Here is a 25,634-nt window from a genome sequence, read left to right as displayed (position 1 = left end):
GTAAATTCCTAAAATGAGATTTGGTTGCTCATCTCTGCATTATATGCTAGGTGCCTGTAGCTGCCTTCTTTTTCAGCCTTTTTTCTTCAATTCCTCTTCCATCCTGCTCAGCCTCCTGTATTCTCTTAACTGCTACTAGCACCGTATAACAGTACTGGGGAATGCAGCAATTTACTGGGAACTGTATGTGAAAGGTAGGCTTCATTTAAATGCACCAACATTCTCAGAGACCTCAGAGGGTTCAGCACGTCAGCACAAGGAATCTTTCAAGTTAACGCGTGACAAAGTCTGCGCGGACTAAAACGAAGATATGTTTCCATGGTACTCTGCGCGCTGATCTATTTAAAGCCGCAGGAAAAGCAAGCAGTTACTAAATGTCAGTATGGCCTTGATTGTTCTGCTCAGAAGAACTGGGTCATTGTGTGTCCGCCAGGTTTGACGATTGTGGGAAACATGTGGGAAAATAAATTGTGACTATTTGAAAGGAATTTGAGTCACAGCGCTTCAGCACGACAGCTAAACAAAGTTAAAAAAAAAAATATTTTAGCCTCAAAAGCCTGAAAGGGGATGAAAAGACAGAGGTGAAGACAGATACTTCAACCAAGAATGGGTCAAAATGTTTTACCCTCAGTTTGACATGTGTCCTCCTCCTGAGCCATTTTTCTCGCGGGCTGGAGGGAGAAAACGGAGCAGAGTCCAGATTATCGGCTTCCTGGGTCTTCACACAGTCACATCGCATGAGCTGTTGGAGGAACATGGAGGCCCTCAGATGATCAGCAGATTAACACAATTTAAAGTATTGCAACACTGAAAACACCTGAAGTCCAGAAAACCTCTCCCGAGTTAATATCGGAGACTGTAAATCCCAATTTAGTCAAGAGTGCTACGGATGCAGATTAAGAGCTAACCTTGAGAGCAGATTTGGAGCAGGCCTACTGAAAGAAAATTACTGCTCACTGCTTTGAAAATGAGGTCATGTAAATTATTCTGGAGGATACTCAAAAAGTCTCACTGAAGCTGAAATTAAAGGCACTTAATGACTCATTTTCTATAATCCTGAGAGATCTGAAATTGCTAAACCATAATAAAGGTGTCTGGGTTGATCAGGTTTCTGACAGCACTGTGCTTTTGTGCACGACCTTGTGATTCTCATCACCATTATAAAAAAACATAATTTAATACTCAGCCTCTAATGCTGCCTCTGTTTATCCATCGGGCTTAAATAAGATATTTGTTGGACGGCCTCGTCTTTATCAAAAATGTGCAAATGCACATCACTTACGAAAGAGGTCAATTAGGTTGTCATATATTTATGGGCCTTTCAGACCCCCAAAAACCACCAACTAATTATCATTTATTATATAAAATGCATTTGAACAGGATGAGTATTAGGTCATTTCCTCTGTCTGTACTGTTTGCTACCCTTGAGTATATTTAGAGCCTCTGAAGCTCGAATGAAGCTTTGTGGATTCATCCTCTATTTGTTCCTGACAGATTATGGGAAAATCTGCTGCTGAGAATGCGTTTCTAGATCTTGAAAACTCTTACTCATCACTAAGAACAGTGGGTGGAGGCAATTTTATCTGATGTGAATGGATCATAGCCATGCCTAAACCAGCGCACAGCACAGAGCCCTGGTGAGATCTGTGGTAAGATCAAACAGATTTGATAAAATGGCTCCCGCCCGCCTTGAGATCAAGTCCGAGATGAATCTTAAAATTCCCCACACGTTCATCATGCAGTGGTGACCTCCCCTTTCCCTTTTACAGAAAACAGAGTTTATATCCTCCAAATAAATCTTGAGCTGCAGGTTGTCATGCCACCGATGAAAGAAATGCAATGATATAGAGCATAATTGTGACATTTACCACAGAGGACTGATAATGGCATTGCAAGCTCACTCTAATCACACTGTCATCTGCAGAAGATACGAAACTGCTGACGGGCGTCTTTCTTGTGAAATGTGTTTGGCTCCACTCACGCAGGCAGTTGACTTCAGCCGATAGCTCCACTAATGCACTTCTGTGTATTCAGACTGACTTTTTCCATGTGGAGGTGCACCAATAAAATCTTCTGACCTCCCGGTTCAACAGCAAGTAGCTTAAAACCCACCTTTGTGGCACCTCTTCCATCCCAGCTAGCTTGGTTCTGGGATGTCTCATACAGCATTTTCAGGACATGCTGTCACCGGACTCTAGTTACAACCTCGAGTCCCTTATAGTGAATTAAAATTACAGCAAGCTAACAGACGAAAAGATACCCAGTTGCAGAGGTGTGTTATTGATTCAGCTGTTTATCTGCAGCACAGTTGGTGGTTTTTACTTACAGAAATTTCACTCGGCTCTGAGTTTCAAACCTCACCCCAGCTTGAACTTTGGCCAGCTGGATATTTGTGGCTTGACAGGATAAAAGCATGTGCTATGTTAAAAAATCAATTTCACAGTTTTATGAGCCGTTCCGGGTCATTCGGAAGCGCTCGGATTTGAATCTGAATATTTTTGTGGCTTAAGCTGCAGAGGAAACGGGAGGAAAATCAGTGGGCTCACCTGCCGGAGAACAAAAGCTGCCACGTCAGTGGACTCCCAGTAGGAGGCGTGGAAAAGGTGAGGCAGAGCCACGGTGGGGAAGGCAGTCAGAACGTCGGGACAGTACAAAGCGTAATCCAGCCTCTTGGAGCCCCACCAGCTTCTGGAAACTGAAAAAAAATATACACAATAGGGACGGATGGAAAACTGTGAGATTAAAATTTTCCGATCAGATATGTCTGATACAGCAGTTTCATTCTCGCTCACTGTTGGCGATGGCATCCCCGAGCTGCCCCATCGAGCAAATCGATGTCACGCTTCCGAGACTGGTCGCGCTGCCACGGCGACCTCCCTCTTCCCCTCCTCCTTCGGTCGTGGTCTCCGCGGGCGGCTGAGAAGCGGGACCTCCGGGACTTTGACGGCATTCCAGAAAGATGTGTTTGTGGTCTTGGATGGCCTCAGCTGGGGAGGGAACGGAAAAAGTCAAGGACACAGTGAGGGGGAGACGTTTTGATCACACAATAATTGATTGGCCAGAGTCTTTGAATCAATGATGTTATTTTGTCTAATATGGGAGTCTCTCGCTGGGGTATCGACTGGCTTTGCCTTTAATCAAGGAAAACCACGGACTAGCACTGAGAGGGAGTCCAAGGACGGGAGGGGGGGTTCAACCCATCTGTATCAGCCTTGGAAGTCCCTAAGAACCATCTTGCCCTCAACACCTAACAAGAAAAATAATTCCTCAGCTCAGCGACTTCATCCGTACGCAGAGCGTTCCCATTTGTTCGGCAATCTGTTTAAAGCAGGCTAACAAGTTCAGCCGAGACCTGAATTCATTTCGGATCAACAAAATCACTGCGTAAACAAGATGAGGACTTGTCCTGTTATGTCGGCGAATCGTCTCATCACAGGTGATCGCACTTCTGTATCATGTCATTTGTTCATATCAATTATGCATCTCTCCGGCGGGAAGGTTTCTGATGTGACACTGGTTAGCAGCCAAGCGCTGCAACAGGGAGCGGCGTGGTTGAGAGGAGATTAAATGACAGCGAGAGCGTCTGCTTGGCCGCGAATGTGACGCAGATCACATCACGACTGAGCTGCTCTTGGATCCCGCCGCGTCTCTGGCAAGAAACGTTCTCTTTGCCTCTGAAAAAGCAAAAAAAAACAAAACAAAACAAAAAACCTCTTTTAGGGAAACGCTACCCACACTCCCAAATCGCCACATTCATTACGGCACTCACGGACCATTTTATCCTCCACATAGCTGCCAATTATTGGGAATTCTGGCGCTCTCTTTGTTGTGGGAAAGGCTGTATCATAAGCAGTGAGATGAGGTCATATGTGGCCTCGTGTTTGGTCTGCGCAGCCTACCGCAGCAGAATACAGATTATTGTCTCTCTCGCAGACGTGAGGGAGAATCTAATGCTCGGATTGCATTTAATTTCTGGGGTGGGGAAGTGGGGGAGCACCAAATCTATTTGAACAGATTGCGATAAACCAGCAAAAACATGGCACAAATACCATTCCTGCAGTACTAGTCAGATTTATGGTAAACTGAAGCTAAGATTGGGGATAAAGGTGAATCGATTAGGATTAGAGCCAGGATAAGAGTTTGGTTTGAGTAGGGTGTTGATGATCAAAGGAATTCCCATGCAATGCTCCTTGTCTGATAAATACTGAGGCAGGAATTCCAGGGCTTTTATATACTGAACAAGATCCGTATGGGTGAAAACCCAAGGCTGAATGGTTATGGCTGAATCATCCACCACTTTTGTGCGTTAAACATTGCTATCCTGTTGGCACGGCCAACAACCTTCCCACCTCCAAAGAGCTGAACTTTTATTTAGAAGGTGCCGGTATCATCTTGCCTTGTCCTGTACTTCCTGCTTTACTTGGGAATTAATATATTGACTTGTTTCATGCACCTTTAGACCATCCTTTTACTGGTTCTGAGGATTGTTTCTTGAAGATATGCATATTTATTTGATTTTTTGCCCTGAAAACGAGGGCTTCTGTGCTCCTGTGCAACAATAATAAAGATTCTATTCTATTCTGTTCTGGTAGTAAAAGTAATTACACCATCCCTGTATGGGCATCGACATCTTTTAAAGCTGCTGTTGCCCAAACTGACACTAATTCTCTCACTACATTTTGTCCCTTTTACTCTTCAAGTCTTCAGTTAAAGTAAATTTCAGGCGGATACAATAACGTTGATCTATTTAATATGTAATCAACCGAATCCTTTGGTGAGGCCTTGAAGGGAAAAGACATAATTTCTATGAAAAAAAAGTCCTTCATTCATGGTTTAATGACCCTGATGGGCCTGTGAGCGCATTAATTCAATGACATAAGTGAAAATGGAATAAAATGGTTCCTAAATGGCAGTTACCATTTTTTTTAAATGAAAAACAGTCACTTAAGGTTTTAAGCCTCCACCTCAGTCACGGCTAAACTGATTGATTTCAACTTGATTTTGGTGGGAAAAAAAGATTAAAAGTGTGTCACTGTCCAGATCCTCCGACTGCCGTTGGTGTGCGGTCCACCGCAGGCTTCTATACGAGCAATTCAACGATTCATAATACGCTGAAACGGCCTCTCGGATTTGGGGATTAGCTGTTCATTCAGATTTTTTTTTAACAGACAAAGAAAAATTGGCGGCTTTCTCAAGGCACCATAGATTATTAATAGCTATGTGGAAATGTCTGGCATTTCACTGCTTAATCATGCTTAATTAGGCCACCCTCAGTTTAAATAAACTAGAACCTACAGCAATTGCTGTGATTAACTGCCTCTCTGGCCAGATGTTTGAGCTCCATCCCACAGACGACACATCGTCCAGATGAACTAGGTGATTACAGAATGGGTTTACTCGCCGCGTTTTGCAGAATATGCCTGCCTTTTAAAATCCTATTAATTATATGTGTGAACATCCTGGCTTTCAGCCTCAGCAACGTCTTTCACAAAGCAATAAACAGAGAGCAGGGAGGCAGGAAGGCATGGAGGGAGGGAGGGACGGAGGAAGGCAGGGAGACAGGGAGGGAGGGAGGGAGGACGGAGGAAGGCAGGGAGACAGGGAGGGAGGGACGGAGGAAGGCAGGGAGGGAGGGAGGGACAGAGGAAGGCAGGGAGACAGGGAGGGAGGGAGGGACGGAGGAAGGCAGGGAGACAGGGAGGGAGGGACGGAGGAAGGCAGGGAGGGAGGGAGGGAGGGACAGAGGAAGGCAGGGAGACAGGGAGGGAGGGAGGGACGGAGGAAGGCAGGGAGGGAGGGAGGGACAGAGGAAGGCAGGGAGACAGGGAGGGAGGGAGGGACGGAGGAAGGCAGGGAGGCAGGGAGGGAGGGAGGGACGGAGGAAGGCAGGGAGACAGGAGGGAGGGAGGGAGGGACGGAGGAAGGCAGGGAGACAGGGAGGGAGGGACGGAGGAGGAAGGCAGGGAGACAGGGAGGGAGGGACGGAGGAAGGCAGGGAGGGAGGGAGGGACAGAGGAAGGCAGGGAGACAGGGAGGGAGGGAGGGACGGAGGAAGGCAGGGAGACAGGGAGGGAGGGACGGAGGAAGGCAGGGAGGGAGGGAGGGACGGAGGAGGAAGGCAGGGAGACAGGGAGGGAGGGAGGGACGGAGGAAGGCAGGGAGGGAGGGAGGGACAGAGGAAGGCAGGGAGACAGGGAGGGAGGGAGGGACGGAGGAAGGCAGGGAGGCAGGGAGGGAGGGAGGGACGGAGGAAGGCAGGGAGACAGGGAGGGAGGGAGGGAGGGACGGAGGAAGGCAGGGAGACAGGGAGGGAGGGACGGAGGAAGGCAGGGAGGGAGGGAGGGAGGGAGGGAGGAAGGGAGGGAGGGAGGCAGGGACGGAGGAAGGCAGGGAGGGAGGGAGGCAGGGACGGAGGAAGGCAGGGAGGGAGGGAGGGAGGGAGGGAGGGAGCGCATTACTGTGACTGGCTGAGAAGCGAGAAGGACCACTGGGTCTGACGCAGAGAGCGTGGAGCATCAAAAAAACCTGTCCTGTGACGCAGACAGAGTACAGGGGGTGAAGTGCACGGAAAGGAGAAGGCCCCCGTGGACTTAAATGAAACCACAAGAGGAGGACAAACGGAAAGTGAAACAACCGAAGAGAACGATGAAAGAATAAACACGCGGGGAGCTCAGAAAGTGATGGAGAATGATTGCTCGCTGTCCTTGGAGCGTCTACCGAGCGAAAACAGTCAGATAGACACTTGCAGCTTGCATCCATCACTGTGCTCTAACCCGCCAAACACCGGAATCCTATTAAAGGGATAACTTATGGCAAAGCAAGCGATAGACCAACATATTTCCAGTAAAACTCTGATTGATGCTTATAAAAAGGACTGTATTTCCATGTGCGTTTCTCTATCTTGCTTGATCACATTTTCCAATAGAGCACAGCTTGAAATCAATAAGAAGGGAGCTCATTGGTTCTATATTAGCAGGATTCATCATAATAAAGCCTGTGCTGTTGACAGGTGTTGATATCAGAGTTATACCCTAAGGAGTCTGCTGGGGATCGCTCCCCGTGCCTTCATAACAGCTAATTATCATATTACAGAGCAGGAAATGTGGCGATCTGTGCCGTTGTTTCGACTGAGGAGTGTGTGCTCCAGTGTGCATCCCCGTGTGTGAGCCACTTAGTTTAAATGCTGGTCATAAATTAACATGTGTTCCATTCAAAAACAGTACAGCTACACGGGTCTATACTGTGCTCCTGCATTTATACTCCATATATCGACTTTATCTGCGGGTATTGAACTGCACGAATGGCTGAACATGATTAAACCAATAAATCACATGTCATCCATGTACAATTACGCCGTGTTAGTTCCGTGTCTCCTGCTTTATTTTACCCTCAGCTCTCCCGTTGCCTTTCGTGTTCCCACTAGGACCAATTTCCTGCCTGCCGTGTTTAGCTCAACCTGTGGCTCGTTATCTTGTTTAGCAGACCCACACCGGTCCCGTGTGGTATTCTGCCACTTTCGGTTTGTTTTAGTCCCCTAAGGAGTTGATTTTCCAGTCCTGTTTTTCAGAGTATATATGTTTTTTTCCGTGGGTTTCGTTGTGAATTTGACAGTCTATGACCCACATTTGGATCAAACCAACATTGTCGGACCTCCAGCTCATCTGAGATTCTGTAATTTCTCTGATATTTAACATGTTAAAGCTAATTTAATGCATCACAAGTCTGTGCATCTCCCAGTTCCCAGTTAGAAAAGCTGGTGAAAACACATTTTGAATAAATCGGTTCCTCAACAGCGTAGCTTTCCCTGAAATGAAGGCATGAAAGATGAACTGTAATTACTTAAAACTTCCGGCTTTGGGAGGAAAGATTTAACAATGCGGCAGGCTGGGCGGTCTCACACAGATGAGATCAGGATCTGCTTGTGTGCCGAGGGGAAAGGGAAAAAAATCATATTACTCAGTCATTGAATCACTGTGGTTCTAATCTTGGCCCTCTGGCAAGTCCCTCCCACATTTCACCCGGGTTATGAAATGCAAAATCCAAAAGGTCGTTAATAGATAATAACGTTCACACCGGAAAACAGATTCAAAAATAAAATATTCAGGAGCTGTCAACAGATTAAATTCCACAGACACTTCCTACCTATGAGCGTGGAGCGCCCCTCTCCCAGAGGGTAACGCTGGTAGCGGGAAATGGCAAACGGTGGCATTTTGTGGAAAAGGGGCTGCAGCAGGGGCTCCAGTCTGGAGGCCGAGGGGTCGGACGGGTAGAACAGGTTGAAAATTTGGGAGCAGGCTGGATGGAGCTGATTCACTGAGGGTCAGAGAACACAAGCGGCACACAAATCCACGAATGTTGTGTTAAATGCATCATGGAAACAGTTGCTGTCTATCTGTGTGCCTCTTTTTCTGATGCCAGACCAGCCCACACCCGACAACGCCACTCTCGCCACTTAGAGTCCTCGTCCATCTGTTCATCCCTCTTTGGTGGTACCCAGTAAAGCCTCCCAGCACAGTGACTTTGACTAATGATGGCACCATAAAACCACTGACGACTCTTGTTTTTCATAAATCCTGTTTAACTAATCGTACGTTTCTGTCGCTGACAGTTATGAGTAACATCTGGTACAAACGGGTAGAACCTCGTGAGCAGAAGAAAAATCAATGAAACCTTTCACGGCTCCTGGTGACTTATGACACCCATGATGTATGACATCATGGGTGTCATAAGTCATTGTGCGAGGCCTACTTGTGTATTTTTATGAGTCATGAGTAGGAAGGACATTGGCAGTTGTGTTCTGTGTTTAGCCTCAAAAACGCAGCATCCTCTTGGCTGAAAAGTAGTTTAGCCCATCGGGTCAAAGCCCAGTAGGTCTCTTCAATCCAGAAATGGAATGAGTCATGTTCCTTGTTTTTTCAATGGTCAAAAAAATAGATTAAGAGGACCAGCTAATGTGAAAACCTCTGTGATTTACATGAGCTGACTGAGGCTCTGATTCTTACCCTGGACGGCGGGCAGCACGGTGCGTCTCATGGCCAGCACGAGTCCCAGCGGACATCCGAGCAGGAAGCAGTCCGTCACGTCAAAGTCGAAATGGCCGGGGTTCACCACCAGGCTGGTGCTGCAGCCGCGCGCCTCCACGCTGTCCTTCATCAGACTGCGGGAGAGGGGGAGCATAACGCTCATGCTTAAAACAGTGAATGAACCAAACAGCTGCTGGGATCAGAATGCAGTGGCACTTGCTATGTTTGGGTCTATTTTTGTAGGAACCGCATCCTGCCTTTCAACCATTTTCACGCTGAATCTGGTCCAGCCGCTGTTTCTATGTCCTGGTTCTGTTTTGTGTGACTCACACTGAGCGCTCCTCTCCTCACACAACCTTCCCAGGATGGACCACACTCACAGCTGCTTGAACATCTGCGCCGTTTCGCAGCCAACATTTCCCCTCTAAGTCCTGCTTGGGGAGACGGGATTAAATAACAGGCTGCAGACGTCTTTTAAAAGTTAAATCAATAAGGCTTTGATGCTCTCTGGTCCTTGTGTAAGTAGCGGAACAATAAAAAGAGGTGAAAGAGAGGAGACGATGAACTGTTTGGTCATTAACAACTGCCCAAAGTGAATTAAACATGACTTGACTGCTTTCAGAATTCGAGCTCTTTGCCTCGTTTTAAATCTTTATGTCGGCATTTGCTTTTACTCAACCTGACAGGTTTATTCAGTTAATTTACAGAAACACACACCAAAAGACGGCATTTTGGGGGGAATCAGGGCTCTGTGAGGATGGAAAAAACTTGGGAAAAGGGATGTTTACTGGGCTGAAACTATCCTCTGGGAGGTTTTACAGTATCAGAGGTTACACACATGCACTCAGGCTCCACATTAATCATGGCTGTAAACAGGAAGTGGGAACTAACTGGTGCACCTCCATTAAAGTCACATTGTCCATTGATCCTCTCTTTACTCGAATAGCTGACCTTAATGGTGCGAGTGGGCTGAAAAATGTGATTCGGAATGGGATAACTGGTTCTTGCTCTGACCCAACTAAATTCAACCACTCAGCATCCAAGGCTCAAGCGGCAGAGACAAGGCCAGGCTCTGGAGTCAAGCTGCAAATCCTTTTCATGGCTTCTTCTGAAGTGCGTGGAGGTTTGTGCACAGTCGTGTGTGACAGAACCTCGGTCTGAAGTCTTTTGCTGCTTTGCTTTTGAAATGCCAAGATTCATTTCTTTGCATTGGTGGTTCCTCCCCCTTTCCCCCCACATTACTCCTGTCTGTTTTCATATGAATCTGTACCCAAGGACCTTTCAGCAGATGTTCAACAGATCAGGTGCGTCTACGTCTACACACTTCACCCCACCTGGAGAAAAAACAGCGCTGGCCCGCCGACGAACTGTCTCCATCGTACGAGTCGCTCTGCTTGCGGCTGAGCGGTGGCCGATTCTGGCTGTGCCCTTCGTTGGGGGCAGAGATATCGATGTTGCTCTTGCTGAGTCTCTTGCTGGAACTCAGACCCGGGCTGGACTCCCCGTGCAGGCCCGAGCTGTCCTGAGAGGAAGGAGGCGGCGAATCTCAGTGTAAGCATCTTTCATTCTTTACTCAAGCGACAACAAACTCAAGTCCGCAGAACTGAACGCACAAGGAAGTTCAAATAGCAAAAAACTAAAAGGAAATATAACCAGTTCTAGAGCTGAACTACAGCTGTATTTTTAATCAGATGGGACATTATCTTCTAGCGGCGGTGTTCAGGAGTGATTTTCAGACTAATTGCACAACAGAATTAGTGTTTCTGTCCTTTGCATTATGTTTGAAGACATCGCTAAAAGCTGGAAATAAACAGAGTTGATGTTGCACTTCAAAAGAGAAGCTATCGGTGGCTTTTGTGTGTCACAGTTTTTACTTGTGTGTTTACTTGGAAAGGACAGGAAATCCTGCCAAGGACATCAACACGGAGGCAGTGCAATAATTCATACGATTCGTGACAACTCTGTGACGCATGTGCAGGATCTTGACATGTGGCAAGCTCTTAATCCGGCATCCAATTCCACAGCAGCCTCTAATTCTCTCCATATCAGCAGTCATCATGGTCGCCGCCATCATAACCGCTGCGTCATGTTGCACTCACGAAAACAACGTGCTCCTACCTTCAGGCTCTCCGTGCTGTTGTTCCTGCTGCTGTTGTTGGGGCTGGTGGGTCTCTGGTGGTTGCTGAAGCACAAAGCGTCGAAGCACAGCACGCCGCCCACACAGTCGCCCATTAGGCATACCTGCCCGGAAAACAAGCAGTTTAGGCTCCATCCAGGGGAAATAATGAGCTAGGTGTTAAAAAAACCCAAAAGAGTTGGGAAAAGCAATTCACATATTATCACCGGTATGCCTACAGTCCTGATATAAAAATACTTACAGCACTGAGTCAGTGGGGACAGATTGGATACATTTCCCTCGGAGGATTGGGTTTACTCTGTTCTTTGCTGCAAAAGTGCTCAACTTCTGCCAGGCTGCGCAGGGATCAGGTGAATTTCCTACCAGCCCTGAGGTCACCACTACATTCAACTTGTTGTTTTTCTGCTGTATCCATTTTAACTTGACAAACTTTCCAGGACTTTCCTGCTCATCCATTAAGTTTGAGGACGACCTGCTCTGAGCAGATTATACACCTGCGTCATGTTCCCTTCCATAACAATAGATTTGACTTGATTCCAGGAAATGTTCAATGAATTTCAGACATTTCAATGAGTTTTTTGCTAACCTGCGCCAAGTGTTCGTATTTCTTCTCCTGTAGAAGGAATACTGAAAAACCACAGACTCATTTCATCACACAGTGTCTAAGACACTTTAACTGCCCTCTGGCCAAGTCCACTTTCCTAATTACAAATCTGAACCACCAGCCGAGTCTTAATTAGCGCAATGTCTTTTACAGCCACTTCTTGGAAATTACAGATTTAGGCTTTTTTTTTTTTTTTTTCTAAAAAGGCTGAGAGATATATTTTCTTTAAAACAATGGTTCCCTTCAGTATTATGAGCACAAAACTATAAAAGGGTGTATCTTAATTCCCACAGGTGCTAAACTCACCTGACCAGTAAAGCCCTGCCCTTCCTCCGACTGAAGGAAGCTGTGGTACACCTGGTTGGCACGGGCAATCACCGTCGCCACCGTGTCCTGGTAGCGTGGGGAGACAATGGCGAGGAGGGGGAGAGCAGCCAGGGGCAGGTGGTCCACGCTGCTGGACACGCAGCTCTCGTCGTAGCTGTAGGGGTTCAGGCTGGAGGAGGAGGGCCAGAACACACCACTAGCCATTACAAATTTAAGGTTTAAACGCTAAAATGTACGGCTCCTTTTAGATTGAGGACCATTAGCGAAGGGGCTACAGACGGTGACATCACCAGCGCGGAGAGAGGCAACGAGAAACTTTTTAACTTGCAGAAAAACAGAAAGCCATTGTTTTACTGTAAAGCAAAAAAATAAATAAATTGAACCTATTAAATTGATCTTCTGCTTTATGAAACTCTACGGCAACGCCAAGTACAAAAAATCTGTGACAGATCAGCTGATTAGAAGTCTGTTTCTCACAAACACACACACACACACACACACACACACACACGCTTACAAATGCACTCACGCGGGGAGAAGGGGGAAAGGGGGGAGGAGGGATCAAAACTGAAAGAACACAAACAAACTAAACCAGAAATGTGCACACACTGTACTGTGGATGACTCTCATCTGACGAGAGGTTGTTGAAATCACCATGGCAACCTCTGAAGGCAGTTTAACGTGTGCAGTTTATCAAACATATGACTGACATTTCTGTAGGAGGAGCTGATGACCTTTGCTGCGATGAATCCCAGCTCCAGCCTTCAACCCGGCAGCTCTTCCTGGAAACTCAACAACCGCACAGTCGCTGCGCATGAAATCTTCCCTCGTCTTATCGTGCATATGACACACGGAGAGCGGGACAGTTTTTTCTGAACGCAATCTGTGTCTCCATCAACGTCAAAACTTTCTGTAACTTTAAAGAAAGGAAGAGGCCCAGACTATGATCAAATCCTACAAATTTCTCCTTTAACTTATGTTAAACTTGTAATTATGTGCAAGGCACCTAATATTAACATTGAATTGCAAATGGCAAATTTCTAAATTTCTGTTTTGTTCAGATTTCCTTTGTTTGGGACTTTTACCTGTGCTCATTTCCAGTCATCCTAGTGGTATTTTGGCATGTTTCATTCCCAATATATTTGCTGGGATATGTTTTCATGAGATAAAATAATATGTCCATTGTTCTTTCATCGTGTCGACTTTCATTTTATTGCTGCTTTCCAAACTTAGTCACTCTCAGCTCCGGAGCTTTATGGATCTGTTTGCTACTCTTTGAATGATTTATCTGGATGTGCAACTTTGCTCTGTTATTCGGGCCTAAACCCTGGTTCCCAGTCTCATGCGATCAATAACTGCTGTCGGATTCAGGTTTGCTGCAGTCACTGAAAGACTTCTGTGAAGACGGCTTTCACCTTTTCTGATTCAGGGCCCCTCAAGAGACCCCCCTTCTCTGCTCGGGGCTGAAACAAAACACTTTGGAACAATCTCCGGGGTTGTGTATTGAATTCTTCTCACGAAAGGGTGAGTGAAAATACCAGTGAAGGCAACTGGGGACAGGCCCATTGTGAAGACGCACTAAGCTTGTGCATCGGAGCTAATTAGTGGATGGTAAATATGTGGGCCCTGGGGCCGCACACTGCAACACCTGTCCTTATTGCAGAGTTGCTACTCTGCAGTGGCCGCAATTGTTACCTTCTACGAACCTCGAGTGGTTCTGGGAAGTCCGTTCAAGAAAGAGTGCACTTGGTAGAAAATGTGAGATTTTATGTTGCGCTGGCAGGTCAAACAGGCGTCATGTGACATCATTTGAGGCGCAAAGCGAAGGCTGAAGTAGGGACTCTTCTGTACACCTCTGCGGCCACTCGACCGTGAAAAAGAATGTGCTGGACTCATGAATGCACTGGAAGAGGGTTGAATCACACGTGCACAGACACACACACACACTATCCACATCAGAATCAATACTGCTGCATATTAATACGGCATGACTTCATCTCTGAATGACTATTATATTTTACAGCTGTAGATATTCTTTATTTGTTAAGAACAATTTTCAAAAAATGCTAATAAGTGTATACTTACTTTCTAAAAATAAAATGAACTTGAATTTAATATAGTATATATAGCTATAGTTTCTGTCCCCTCACAAGATCCATTAAATTACTCTAAATATTTTAGATTAAATAATTTTACCTCCATAATTAATTTTATAGACATTTACTAAACCCCAGTGGGCCAAGCAGTGGTCCTGTGTCTTTAATCATTTAAATTAAACTTGTTTAATTACATGCAAATATTGTGTTCCCTCATTAATAACACGGGAGGAAAGAAACCTAATCAGCGGGCCTGTCAGATAGGAAACATTTCTCCCACACTGGAAAACGATTGACAAACTTAATTTTCACTGTCTGGGAAATGCCCCATTACTGTAGTGAGATTAGCCTGACTCAATGATTACATGAAATTATATTCCCATTTTCAGGACAGAGTACTGTTCATTATCCGAGAAAAATCTAAGCCTGAGCTTTTCCGTAACAAAAGAGGCTCCCTTCTAATTTGTTTTTCTGCACCGATGCGCAACTACGGCCATTCTCCGTTAAAAAAAAGCACCGTGCAGGAGGCTCCGGGTAAGAAAAGGCAAAGCGAGAGGGTGCGCGTGTCAGCCTATGACAGCCATCAAGACAAAATAAAGCCACCTCCACACTCCTCGCTGCAACCCAGTGGAGGATCATTAATCATATCAGCAAGTGGAGCAACAACTTTGACAAAAAATATATATGTATGAAAATCTAAGTGGACACTTCTGACCTGCAAGCAAAAACAGAAGTTCACAGTTTCAATTATTTAGATAAGGAGATAAACTTTAAATAGAACCAGGCCCTTCTGTGACCATTGTTCTGCGTCTGCATGTATATTTTAAATCTCCAGTGTGCCAATAATACAACCACACACACACATTACTTTCATGCCTGTTGGAATCATTGTGTGCATATGGAGAAGCAGCAGTCAGCAGGAGAAAATACAGCAAACGCTACATGCAATCAAATAATCAAAAATCAATTACAATGATGTTAGAATGCTGCACAATGTTCCCGCTTCAGTTCAGAAGGATTATATTGTCGCAGCTCTTCTGTTATTGCACCCTCCGATGAAAGCAAACCAGGGATGCAGTGAATTGCACACGAGTGAATGTCGAGAGGGAATTTGGAAATTAGATCGTCGCAGATAAATATTGTTTGTGCACAAGGAATATTAATCACTGTATTTGACTCATGTGTGATGTTTATATGCTGCTTCATGTTGTGGCTGACACACAAAAACCAAAACCCTATTCCCTTCCGACTCTGGTCATTTTCCAGAGAAACGTGCTGCAATAATGAGAAAAAGTCCTTCCCCTCCAGTGATTAGAAAACAAAGCCAGAATTGGGGAAACCAGATAAGGTTTAACAAGGTCATCATTTATAACTGAGTGCCATTAAAGAAAAAAAACTGCCTGCAACGCCGGTGAGGGGAGCGCCGAGCCTGGCTCCAGCAGCATGGCCGATATTTGAGACTCTGACCTCATTTTTGTCCAGCGGAAGAGCTCCGTAATTCATCTTTGTGGTCTGCAGGAAGTCTGTTTGGATCATGACCCCTTATCCCAGCGTAGTTTCTTCTGGAAGGGGGAGGTCATCAGGGTTTCAGAGCCACAACACAGCTGGAAAACAAACTGGGAATAGACCTAGACCAGCAGAGCCCAGTTTAGTGATGAGGAGGGTGAACACTCCTTTAATAAAGACAATTGATTTTTTATGCCCATTTCTGTACTACGTCCTTGCAGAGAGAGCATTTTAATACGCAAACACGGTTTTATTTTTATCTTTTCTGTGAAAACCACCTTCCATGAGCCGGTAGCCCAGCTGAACAGAGATCAGCTCAACCCTCTCTGCCTCTGCAGCGTCAACCCTGTGACTCCTGCTCTTGAGATTCCGATTCTGCACTCTCTGTCACTTCCGTGCACACCAGTATGGAAAAATGGAAAGCGAGGGGAACCAGCTGGGGAGCCTGACACACAGCTGTGCATAATAGTATCACTTCTGGTCTGCCGCAGGAAATATTCAGCTCAGAATAACATAATAACGCAGGGCTGCAAACATTATTGCTCCAGGACGAGCATTTGCCACATTGGAATTTCAACAGCAAACATTTACTCCATTGCTTTTTTTATGGATTTGCAGGAGGGATGGGAAATCCCTGCATGTCAACACAGATGCTGCAGACTCTCAAAACAAAGAAAAGCCAAAACAAGGATCTCCTGTTGGTATCCAAAGCATGTCTCAAACAAAAACGGGGGTTACCGAGTCACAGAGCAGGAGCAGAAGTTTAACACCTGCTGCTCGGCTCAAGGAGAGTCAGGTGAGACACTTCTAACGCGCGTTGCATAATTAAAGAAATTATTGTATTCGTACAGCAATGCAGCCGTGGATTACATTCAGGAAGGCGCACGTAAACACTTTGTATTCACGAGTGGCGCCGTCGTCTGTTGACTTCCCAAAGTGTTCCCTGTGGTGGGCCGATCAATCTGGATTTAACTGCAACGCTCGTAATAATCCGGAGTAATTTCCTGGAGGATCCAGAGATCGATGTACCGGCTGTAGAGGCGTTTTTTAGAATCTACAGTTAGATGTAAATGTTTGATTGAAAGTTGCTGCGAACTCGCCACTGGAACGCCATTCATCAGGAAATGCCAACAAAAGCCAAAAGCACTAAATAAGATGGCGGCTGCACCTAAAGATGTAAAGAGGCTTTAAGTTTCAGTTTGCATCTTGTCACGACAAGACCATTAAAACCAGCAGGAAAATATGAGACACGGGGAGTCGATTGTTCTCCAGTCGGCATCGTTTCACTCCATTTTGCTCCCCGGCCGGTCTTTTCTCTCACCGCATGATGTCAAAGTGAAAACCTTCAAATCTGTCATATTCTGCCTTAATTGGCCCTCCGTTCACTTTAACTGCTGGTTCAGAACTTCATGCTGCTTGCGCAATTAGCATAATCAGCAATGGGTCGCTACACAGTGTCCTCAATTAGGGAAAAGGCCCAGAAACTGTGGCGGCTGTAGCCAGCAGACAGAATAATGAGTGTACCCTCCCTGAAGTGAGGTCACTCCTGGACAAATGATCTCCTACAGCCGCCTAATGGAGACCTGATTACCGACAATGACACTGAATCCACTGAAAAAGAAAGTTTAGTTTTCTATTCTATATTTCTTTGTACAATAGAGCCTCTTTGTGAGACCAGGGGGAAACTGAACTTATGCAAACTCATTCAGGGCCAATCCTCATTAGAATTGTTTACAGCAAAAGTACCGCAAAAAGGTTTTTGGTGAACCAATTTGGCTTCTTTGGTTAGAATCTGAAAATATACAACAGGAATCATAAATTGTATGCTGTTATTGACAGTCATATTTTAAGAGAAAAAAAAACATTGAAAGCTAACAGATTCCAGTGAGTTGTCCAACTTTTTCAATGGTGCTATATTTTATTATTTCGTGCTCAGGAAAGCGCCTCTTGTGGCCAAGGCACGTAACTACAGCCCCACAAATGATTTGGCAAAATCAATCTACACCAAGGCTATATATGCTTCTTAATCTATTTATAAATCACTTTCAAATGCTTTGTTATTATTTACCTGTATGTAAGTCTCATTAATTGGCTTTAATTTGTATGAAGGGGATGATGAAATGAATTGAGTGATGCAGTCGATACTTCAGGGTTTCAATTAGAAAGCATATGATCCATAATCCATTTGTTGTAGACTGCATATTTGCATGATGAAAATTTTTGTTTTTTCTGAAAATATGAATAATCCCTTGAACACAATATTGTTTTTGGTCCTACTTAGCTGACATTTGCAGCAGAGGCTCCATTACATGGCAGATTTTCATGGACATCTTTTTTTTCAACATCATGAAATTGAAAACATCAGACTGGCTTTAACATGCAGACAGCGTAACAAATTCCAAACAGGGCCTAAATGCTAAAATCAGAGCTAAAATCAATGGAGCTATGGAAAACTCAAGAACTTCTGGTCAAACAGTAATTGGACTCTCTCTTTCCAGAGAACTTGTACAGATAACACAAACACAAACAAGTCTATTAAATCCACGCCGTTGTAGCATCTCATTTAACTGGACTTGCCAGGATGTGATGCTGCACATTTCGCGGTCTAGTCCAACCAATAAATTGTTTGGAGATTATGTGCTTTTTGCCACCGGGCGTAGCCAGTTTTGCCAGGTGCATTCATTAGTGTACTTAGCAAATAATGAGCCCTCAGAGCACGGGACGGGGGCTTTGCAACACCACACTGAGACAACACATTGCTGTACATATGTCATGATCCAGCGCTGTGTCAGTTTATGCGAAATTTCATCGCCAAGGTGCTAAGAGATTTTGTCACCTTCGCTCGGTGTAATTTTATTTTTTTATTTTTTGAGACAAGCTGTTACTCAGAATGAGAGTAAATTACCCACAGAGCAGCGAATCTCTCCCACAAGGATGCCCACTTCTCTGGTGTTTATGCTGGCATGTAAATAAATGAGGTTGCACACGCCCACAAGTCCAACACTGTCATTACAGCGATCCATGTTAACCGACAAAAGCAGGGTTGCTGCCACGTGGGAGCGCGAACGCCGAGACTGCACATTTCTTTGCGAGAGGACCTGAAGGCATCGCGGGTCCTGGGGATTTTAGACATGGTTAACTTTATCCTGTCCAGCTGCAGCACCCAATCAATCAGAAATCAAGCTTTTGTTTAGGATGCGTCGCTTCTGCTTTTGGCTGCTTCCGCTCAATCCTGCTGACGTTCATCACAAAAGCCGCGTAAGGCCCTGGCTCTTGGCGTGCCTGAGCTGCCGCGATTAGTGACGGTTCAGTCAAAAACATTCTCGGCATGTCAGTGGAATGCAGCAAAGACAAAAGAGGAGCTGTCAGAGATAAAACCAGCGACAATAAATGCGAACAGAAATCATTTGTTTGCCCCTGAGCAGCTCTGAAGTCGCTGAAATAAACTATAAACCCTGGTGGAAATTTTAATGTGACTTTAAGAAAAAAATTGGAATTAAAACAAAGTCGATCCTGCATAATTTATAAAGAATATCACACACAGACTAACTGACACTTTGTCTGAGTGAGTCACTACAAAATCCTCATTAACCTCAATTAAGATTGTATGAATAAATGAAGACTCTTGATTTAAACTGATTAGTTATGTTCAACGATAAGGGCTATTTAAATGTTTGTGCAGTGCAAAAGTATGGCGACGGCAATAAAACCTAATACCAAAAACATTATCTTTGAAGCTCATCTGTGCAGGAAACTGGTTTATATTAACGAGCAATAATGTGATTTATTTCTTATTCACCGCTGAGAATGATGTAATCATCAATGTTATCATGGAAATGAGGGGCATCAGGTGGTAGAGGAGTCTTAAAGGACTGTCAGATATGTCAAATTGCTGTGAAATGCTGTGGAATGCAAAAACAGCTGGCTCAGGGATCGAGAATCACCCTGAGTGTTAAAGCGCATTGATGTCTTCTCCTAAAATGATCACCAAACCAAACTGAATTCAAGTCCACTTTCTAATGCACGTGTGAATGGAGCCAACTGTCCATAATGGCGGCCGCACTCACTTGGACACCAGGGAGAAGGCTTCGGCGCACACGGCTGGACACGGCACCAGTTTGATCATCACGTGTTCGCTGGCAGCCTTGAAGTGCGCCCGCGTCACCTTCTCCAGCACGGAGGTCAGGGTGGCCACGTCGCCGCTCTTAGTGCTCAGATCCCCGCCAGCCGTATCCAAGATGTGGCCCCCGTGCACCACCAGCAGCAGCACATGCGTTTTGCATTTCCTCTGTCGGGAAAGGGGGGTTCACAGAGAGAAAGTGATGTAGTCATGGAGATAAACGATGGAAGCAGCAGCTCCGGAAGATGAAGATAAATAACCGGGCACTTTTGCATGCCCCCTGCTGTTGGGGAATAGAAGCCATAAAAATCCTACCTCTATGTCCTCCAGTCCTTCAATGCTGCTCTGAGGGGGACATCGAGGAACGCCCAGCTGGTAGAGCCCCTCTGCTTCAGGCAGGAGTGGCAGAGAAGATGGAGAGAGAAAAAGGTGCGTGAATAAGTCTCAGCAGGAGCCACTTTATCCAGTTGCACAAATGGATATTGATCAGCGAATATGGTCAATATTTTCTCAGGCGCCTTCGCTCGCAAAGCCAAACTGAGAATGGGTTTATGTACCCCAAGGCTGCAACGGTAAAAGTAAGATTCAGGAGTCAATACTGGAGCTAAACAGTGGGGGAGTGTTAATTCTCTGCAATATTGGCAGCAATCGTGTCTAATTGGATTGTGAAAAACGTACTTTTTTTCCCGAAAGGGTAACGATGGAAATGGATGTTATTTTACCCCCAACTGTGTGTGTATGTGTGTGTGTGTATATGTGGGTTTGTGGGGTGCAGCATGTCACGGGAACATGGCCAAACTCATTACCCTTCCCGGAGCCTCTGCATGCTGCCTGTCATTTTCTCCCTGAGCTCCCTCCTGTCTTGGCTTCTATTTTCTCGCCGGGCATCAGGACGGCCTCTGTTTATTTGTTGTTTCCTCTGCAGCGTGTGTTACCAAACGTTCTCATGGACCCGCGTGCCGACTATTCCTAGGCCGCCGCATGCATTCTGCTTGTCTCACGGTACGGCTCACAACACGATGAATACAAGCAGACGGAACTATTTTGGTCTCAAAGTAGCAGGAAATCGATGGAGGATTTTTTTTCTTTTTTGCAGAAAAGGGTGAGGCGGAGGGGAGAACTTTACAAACATGGGGGGGCAGGAAATGCTGCACGACAGTGACAAAGAATGATCTGAGGTGGGGGACGATAAACTCGTTTGAACGATTCGATCATTTGGTGTTTATGATGGATCAAGCGTTGGCAATTCAGACATCAGTCTGGGAATTTTCTGCTTTTCTCTAAAGATGCTGTCAAATCAAAAGAATGGTCGTTGAAAAAACAGGAATGGCACCAAACGAATGAACTCAACAGCAAACAGTGATGCAACGAGAACATATTTCCCTGAACACACTTTATGAGCACGTGGGGGGGAATTTAAGGAAACTCCAATGTGATAAATTTCAAGAAATTCCCTAATACCTGGTCAGACGTATAAAACTGAACAATGTGAGTAAAATGTGGCTCATTGCTTTCACGATAGCTGGTGCAGAGATATTCAAGAGCCCTTCTGCTCAAAAATGGCCAATAAAAGTCGCCGCGTGATGTATAAAACTGCACAAAACGCGCCACAGGACACCCAGCTGCTGTCAGCAGATAGTAAAGGCGATCAACGGAGATAGCAGGGCCTGATTATTCGTAGCCTTGCTCTGATATTTAGAGATCAAAATCATCTCTCTGTTGGCACAGCTCACTGGTCTAAGCCATCCCTCGGTTACCTCCCCCCCCCTGTAGTAAATTATGTGCTGTATCTGAAGGATTACTACAATCCAGCAGCCTTTCTGATCTTTTCTTTTCCTCTCTGTGGTTCCTTTCAGAAGTCCTGCCAGTCAATAAGTGCTTTGCCAAGCTTGCTGGTATTTAGCTGCTCTGGCACTTGTTCACTCCAAATAAATGAGCTAACCCAGCCAGTGCACGGAAACCCACACGGTGGCACTGCAAAAAGTCCAGGGAGGGCAAAGTGTAGTGGGGCTCACGCTAGCCGAGGATAAACTCGGCACATCAGGATCTGGATGTGAGAAGTGACCCTTTGAAGAGATGGCACGGCTCGACTGAGGAGTCCACTCAAGCTGAATGAGAAAGCATGAAATATTGATGTATCGATCGATTGTGCGTCTTTTGGTCGGGCTGAAGATGCCATTTTCGCAACAGAAAAAAAAACCTGTTAGGCACTTTTGCCTCCATCACACAATAGTCTTCAACTGCAGATATTTTCAGCTCTGATTGGGACAGATGGACTGAAAAAAGAAAGCAGAACGATGATGGGGAAGGAAATAACTGCATTTATCATCAGGAAAATTGGCTTAGAGACAACATATGGCCATACTGCAAAAATGGGTAAATGTTCTTAACATCTCTTGCATGCTGGAATGACCGCTGACTGATTAGAGTGCTGAAATATGGCAGGACATTTTTTTTTTCTTGGAACACATGCACAGAAAATATATTTTTTCTTCAACTTTTCCCCCTCATAATCTCTTTTGTACAAGACTTTTGGGACAATGACTGTGAATACACGCCCTGAACCATTTCTTTAAGGTGACATCAACATTACAACATCAGTGTTTTTTCAGTTCTAAATAGGTAAGAAGTCCTGTTTTTGGTTAATAAAGAAAATAGACCAATACATACCGTAACATACAAAGATGTTGCCCCCAAGTTGTCTTTGAAAACATATTACTGGAGTATATTATGGTAATAATTGCAGCGTGAATAAGTCTGTTATGAGTCTAATGATAGTATCAGCTTTCAATAGCAACAGGTTACGATGCTCATTTAGAGGAGCGTTGTTTCCTGACTAAATGAGCAGACCCCTGTGACCCCTGGCACGCTACAGGCATGCTAACACGCTCCGCCATCTGTTCGCCGCTGTTGCCATCAGGGTCCGTCATGTTGCCCTACACTGACAACACCCCAGGGGAAGTCACCAGTGCCACGGCACGACAAACCTTCTGATCCACACGCACGCATACGTGGCATTTTTTTCTGCATATTCGGCCAAACGCATCATTAAAAAAGTCAAATATAAAGGACAATCATAGAGCAGCACGATGCCTGACAGAACAAAAGGCAACTAAGTCATATCAGGTATGATATTTGATATTTACGGGGGCAGAAGGTTATCGCCACATCGGATTATCCAAATCCAGGAAATGTGGCATTTTTTAATTAAAAGTCCCAGATTTGCCAGAGCACGTCAGGAAACAGCTCGGAGGATGCGGCCGATTTTTCAAATTAAAAAACTCGAGTGCGTTCGAGTGCAGCGTGAATGGAGACAGCTGGTAAATTATTTATTAGACTGTCATAACTGTATAGGGGCCAATCGAAGCAGGAGCTGATAAACAGCTGGGGCTACCGAGTGCTCATCCCCAGCCCTGCTGCAGACAGGACTCTTACGCTGTAGACGTTGTGAGGGGGGGCTGTCGCCATGGCATTGACGTGACATTTCTGCTGCATTTGACAATGCTTGGAGCGAGTTAAGGAAAACTGACCATCATCGGGTCAAACCCCATACTGAGCTGTTACTCACACAACAAAAGTCACTGGTTTATTCTTTCTGCCTCTCCCCTGCCATTCTGTCCCACTTCCCTTTGATCCGACACAGCGGCGGTGCTGCCCTGGCGTTGTTATGTGTGATCACACAGCATTTCCGTCTGGACTGGCTGTGCTGTCAGACAAACGTGTCCTTTAGGGTCAAACGCACAGACATCCTCAGGCCCGTGGTAAAAGCCTTTGGCTTCATTTTAAACAGTACAGAAGGACACATCGTCCTGGTCCTGGAGAGGACCAGGACACAGCGTCCTGGTAAACTCCTTTACATAAAGACAAAAGACTAATAAAAACGCTAGACAGTGATTGCAGACCTGACTAGAACCCAGCTCAAAGCAGACCGTTGCCAAGATCCTTTGATGTCAGGACACCAGGGATTTAGGTTTGGTTTTGTTTCCAAGACCAAAATAAGAGAAAGCATTAAATCAAATTGGGTTTAAAGTGGCTGGCTGACTGTGAGCACTGCATAATAAAAACGACCACAGGGGGCGCGGTGGGCAGAATACAGATGAATCCCAGACCTTGATTTTATGTTTTCTGTCCCTCTTGTTTCCACGACGAGCTACGGGGTGCAACTGAGAGTGAGAGAGAGCGGAGGCGCTCCATCAAAGATGGAAAATCGTTCTCCATTTTCTCTCTGGAACATTTTGCTTTGAATTATCTCATCATTTATTATGCTGCAGAAGGAGGGGGGAGAGAGAGAGAGAGGTTTGTGTTGGTTGTTTTTGGCAGAGCTTATTACTGAGTCATCGCATTCTCCGTGCCGTCTACTTCCACCGGTGTAGCAGTTTTAGTTAATGCCTCTCCAGCCTGGCAGCAGCCTGCTAGTGTGCAGCCAGGGCAGACTGAGGATATTCTCATCACAAAGTCAGAATCAGAATGCTGCAGCGGTGGCTGATGCTGTATGCAGCACGTCGCTGAGTGGCGATTAGAAGAATACAGCAGAATTAAAGGGTTGCGTTCGGGTCTTTATCACCATCGCTGGAGTTTCCATCACCGTTGCCTCTATCAGGAGAAGTGTTTACAGTTGAATGAAAGGCCGGGGGGGAAGGGGGAGGTGGAATAAAATGCAGTGAACTGAGTGAAGAAGAAAAAGACCTGGAGGGGAAATAGACTGTTCTGGTAAGGACAACAAAAGCGTGAATAACAGAATAATTAAGAGTAAAGAGGGTGACACATTGTTGCATTTGAGGAACCGACAAGAGATCGTAGATCAAAAACCCACAGCGCGATCTGAGCAGAGCCGATGCTTCAGATACAGAGAGAGAGAACATGGGGGGGGGGTCCAGGCCTGTTCCCAAAGGTCAACACCAGCTCAATATCTTACTAATAATCTGGAAGAGGCAACTTGAACCTGGAAATAATTGCCCATTTAAGATCCAAAAAATCCAATTAATGAAATTTAATGAGAAAGCAGTGGAGCACATACCTCTGGTCTGCTCCACCCACCCTCCCCCCTCCCCCTCCCCCTCCCCTCTAAAAGGTAAGCTATAATCACCAGGCTGGTTTCCATTTACGCAGTTTCATTTTGATTAAAATCAGTGTCTGAGGGCCAATATTGAAGCGCAGGCCAGCATTCTGTCCACACTCACTCAGGCACGCTTATTGCATTTTTCATTTCCTGTTTTGTCCCCTCCACCATAGCTATCTCGCCAGTGCAAGAAATGGGCCAGAAATAATGTATCTTTTGTGCAGTGATATTATCTAGAGGCTAAAAACATCCACCATATAACTACAGCAATAGTGGCTGTTTAATTGGACAACTGTCCTTGTCCCAGGCAGAAGACGAATCGATTCATTGGCTGATGTCTGCTGTGACGGGCCACCAAATCCCTCCTCTCTGCGTCCAGTGCACCTTTTCCCACTTGCCCTAATACATCCAAAAGCAAACAATCGCCCCAGAAAGAGCCTTGTTGTCTCACCTACAGAAAGAAGGCTATTGGTTTCTTCTTCAGTGGTGCGTTTATGTCAATTGAATTAAGGATCAAAGCCACCAAATCTCTGCTGACTGTGGAACGTCTTTTTTGGGAGTCTCCTAAGTCATGCAGACGGACTAACACTGATCTGTTGTCGAGCACTCAGCAACATAATGCCAGTCTTTGTATAATTGTTTTAGAATGTCACCGTCACATTGTTGGAGTTCAGTCGGGCACGTTACAGATGGTCAGATCGACGTCTATTAATTTGTATTTACAGCTTTAAATTCCCTGCATTTCCACAGGCTTCGCACATA

General features: G+C 45.4%; 1 protein-coding gene across 8 annotated transcripts in view; it reads right to left on the bottom strand.

Annotated features, from left to right (window-relative positions):
* Positions 1-25,634, bottom strand: part of pitpnm3 (PITPNM family member 3) — a 48,282-nt gene that overhangs the window by 5,443 nt on the left and 17,205 nt on the right. For 4 of the 8 annotated variants that reach the window (XM_057049272.1, XM_057049274.1, XM_057049277.1 and 1 more), the window contains 10 exons: positions 20,129-20,199; positions 19,761-19,981; positions 12,071-12,260; positions 11,142-11,264; positions 10,358-10,545; positions 9,003-9,157; positions 8,143-8,313; positions 2,793-2,987; positions 2,547-2,695; positions 626-742 (listed from right to left, as the gene is read on the bottom strand). In XM_057049272.1, coding sequence (XP_056905252.1) covers positions 626-742; positions 2,547-2,695; positions 2,793-2,987; positions 8,143-8,313; positions 9,003-9,157; positions 10,358-10,545; positions 11,142-11,264; positions 12,071-12,260; positions 19,761-19,981; positions 20,129-20,199 — 1,580 coding nt within the window. Of the gene's footprint in view, positions 1-625; positions 743-2,546; positions 2,696-2,792; positions 2,988-8,142; positions 8,314-9,002; positions 9,158-10,357; positions 10,546-11,141; positions 11,265-12,070; positions 12,261-19,760; positions 19,982-20,128; positions 20,203-25,634 lie in introns of all 8 variants that reach the window. The other 4 variants (XM_057049271.1, XM_057049273.1, XM_057049275.1 and 1 more) reach the window with 1 other exon arrangement.

The sequence above is a fragment of the Takifugu flavidus genome, chromosome 12 (assembly GCF_003711565.1).
Source record: "Takifugu flavidus isolate HTHZ2018 chromosome 12, ASM371156v2, whole genome shotgun sequence".
Taxonomy (NCBI): Eukaryota; Metazoa; Chordata; class Actinopteri; order Tetraodontiformes; family Tetraodontidae; genus Takifugu; species Takifugu flavidus.
The sequence above is the reverse complement of the archived record's forward strand: the minus strand, read 5'-3'. Positions and strand labels throughout refer to the sequence as shown.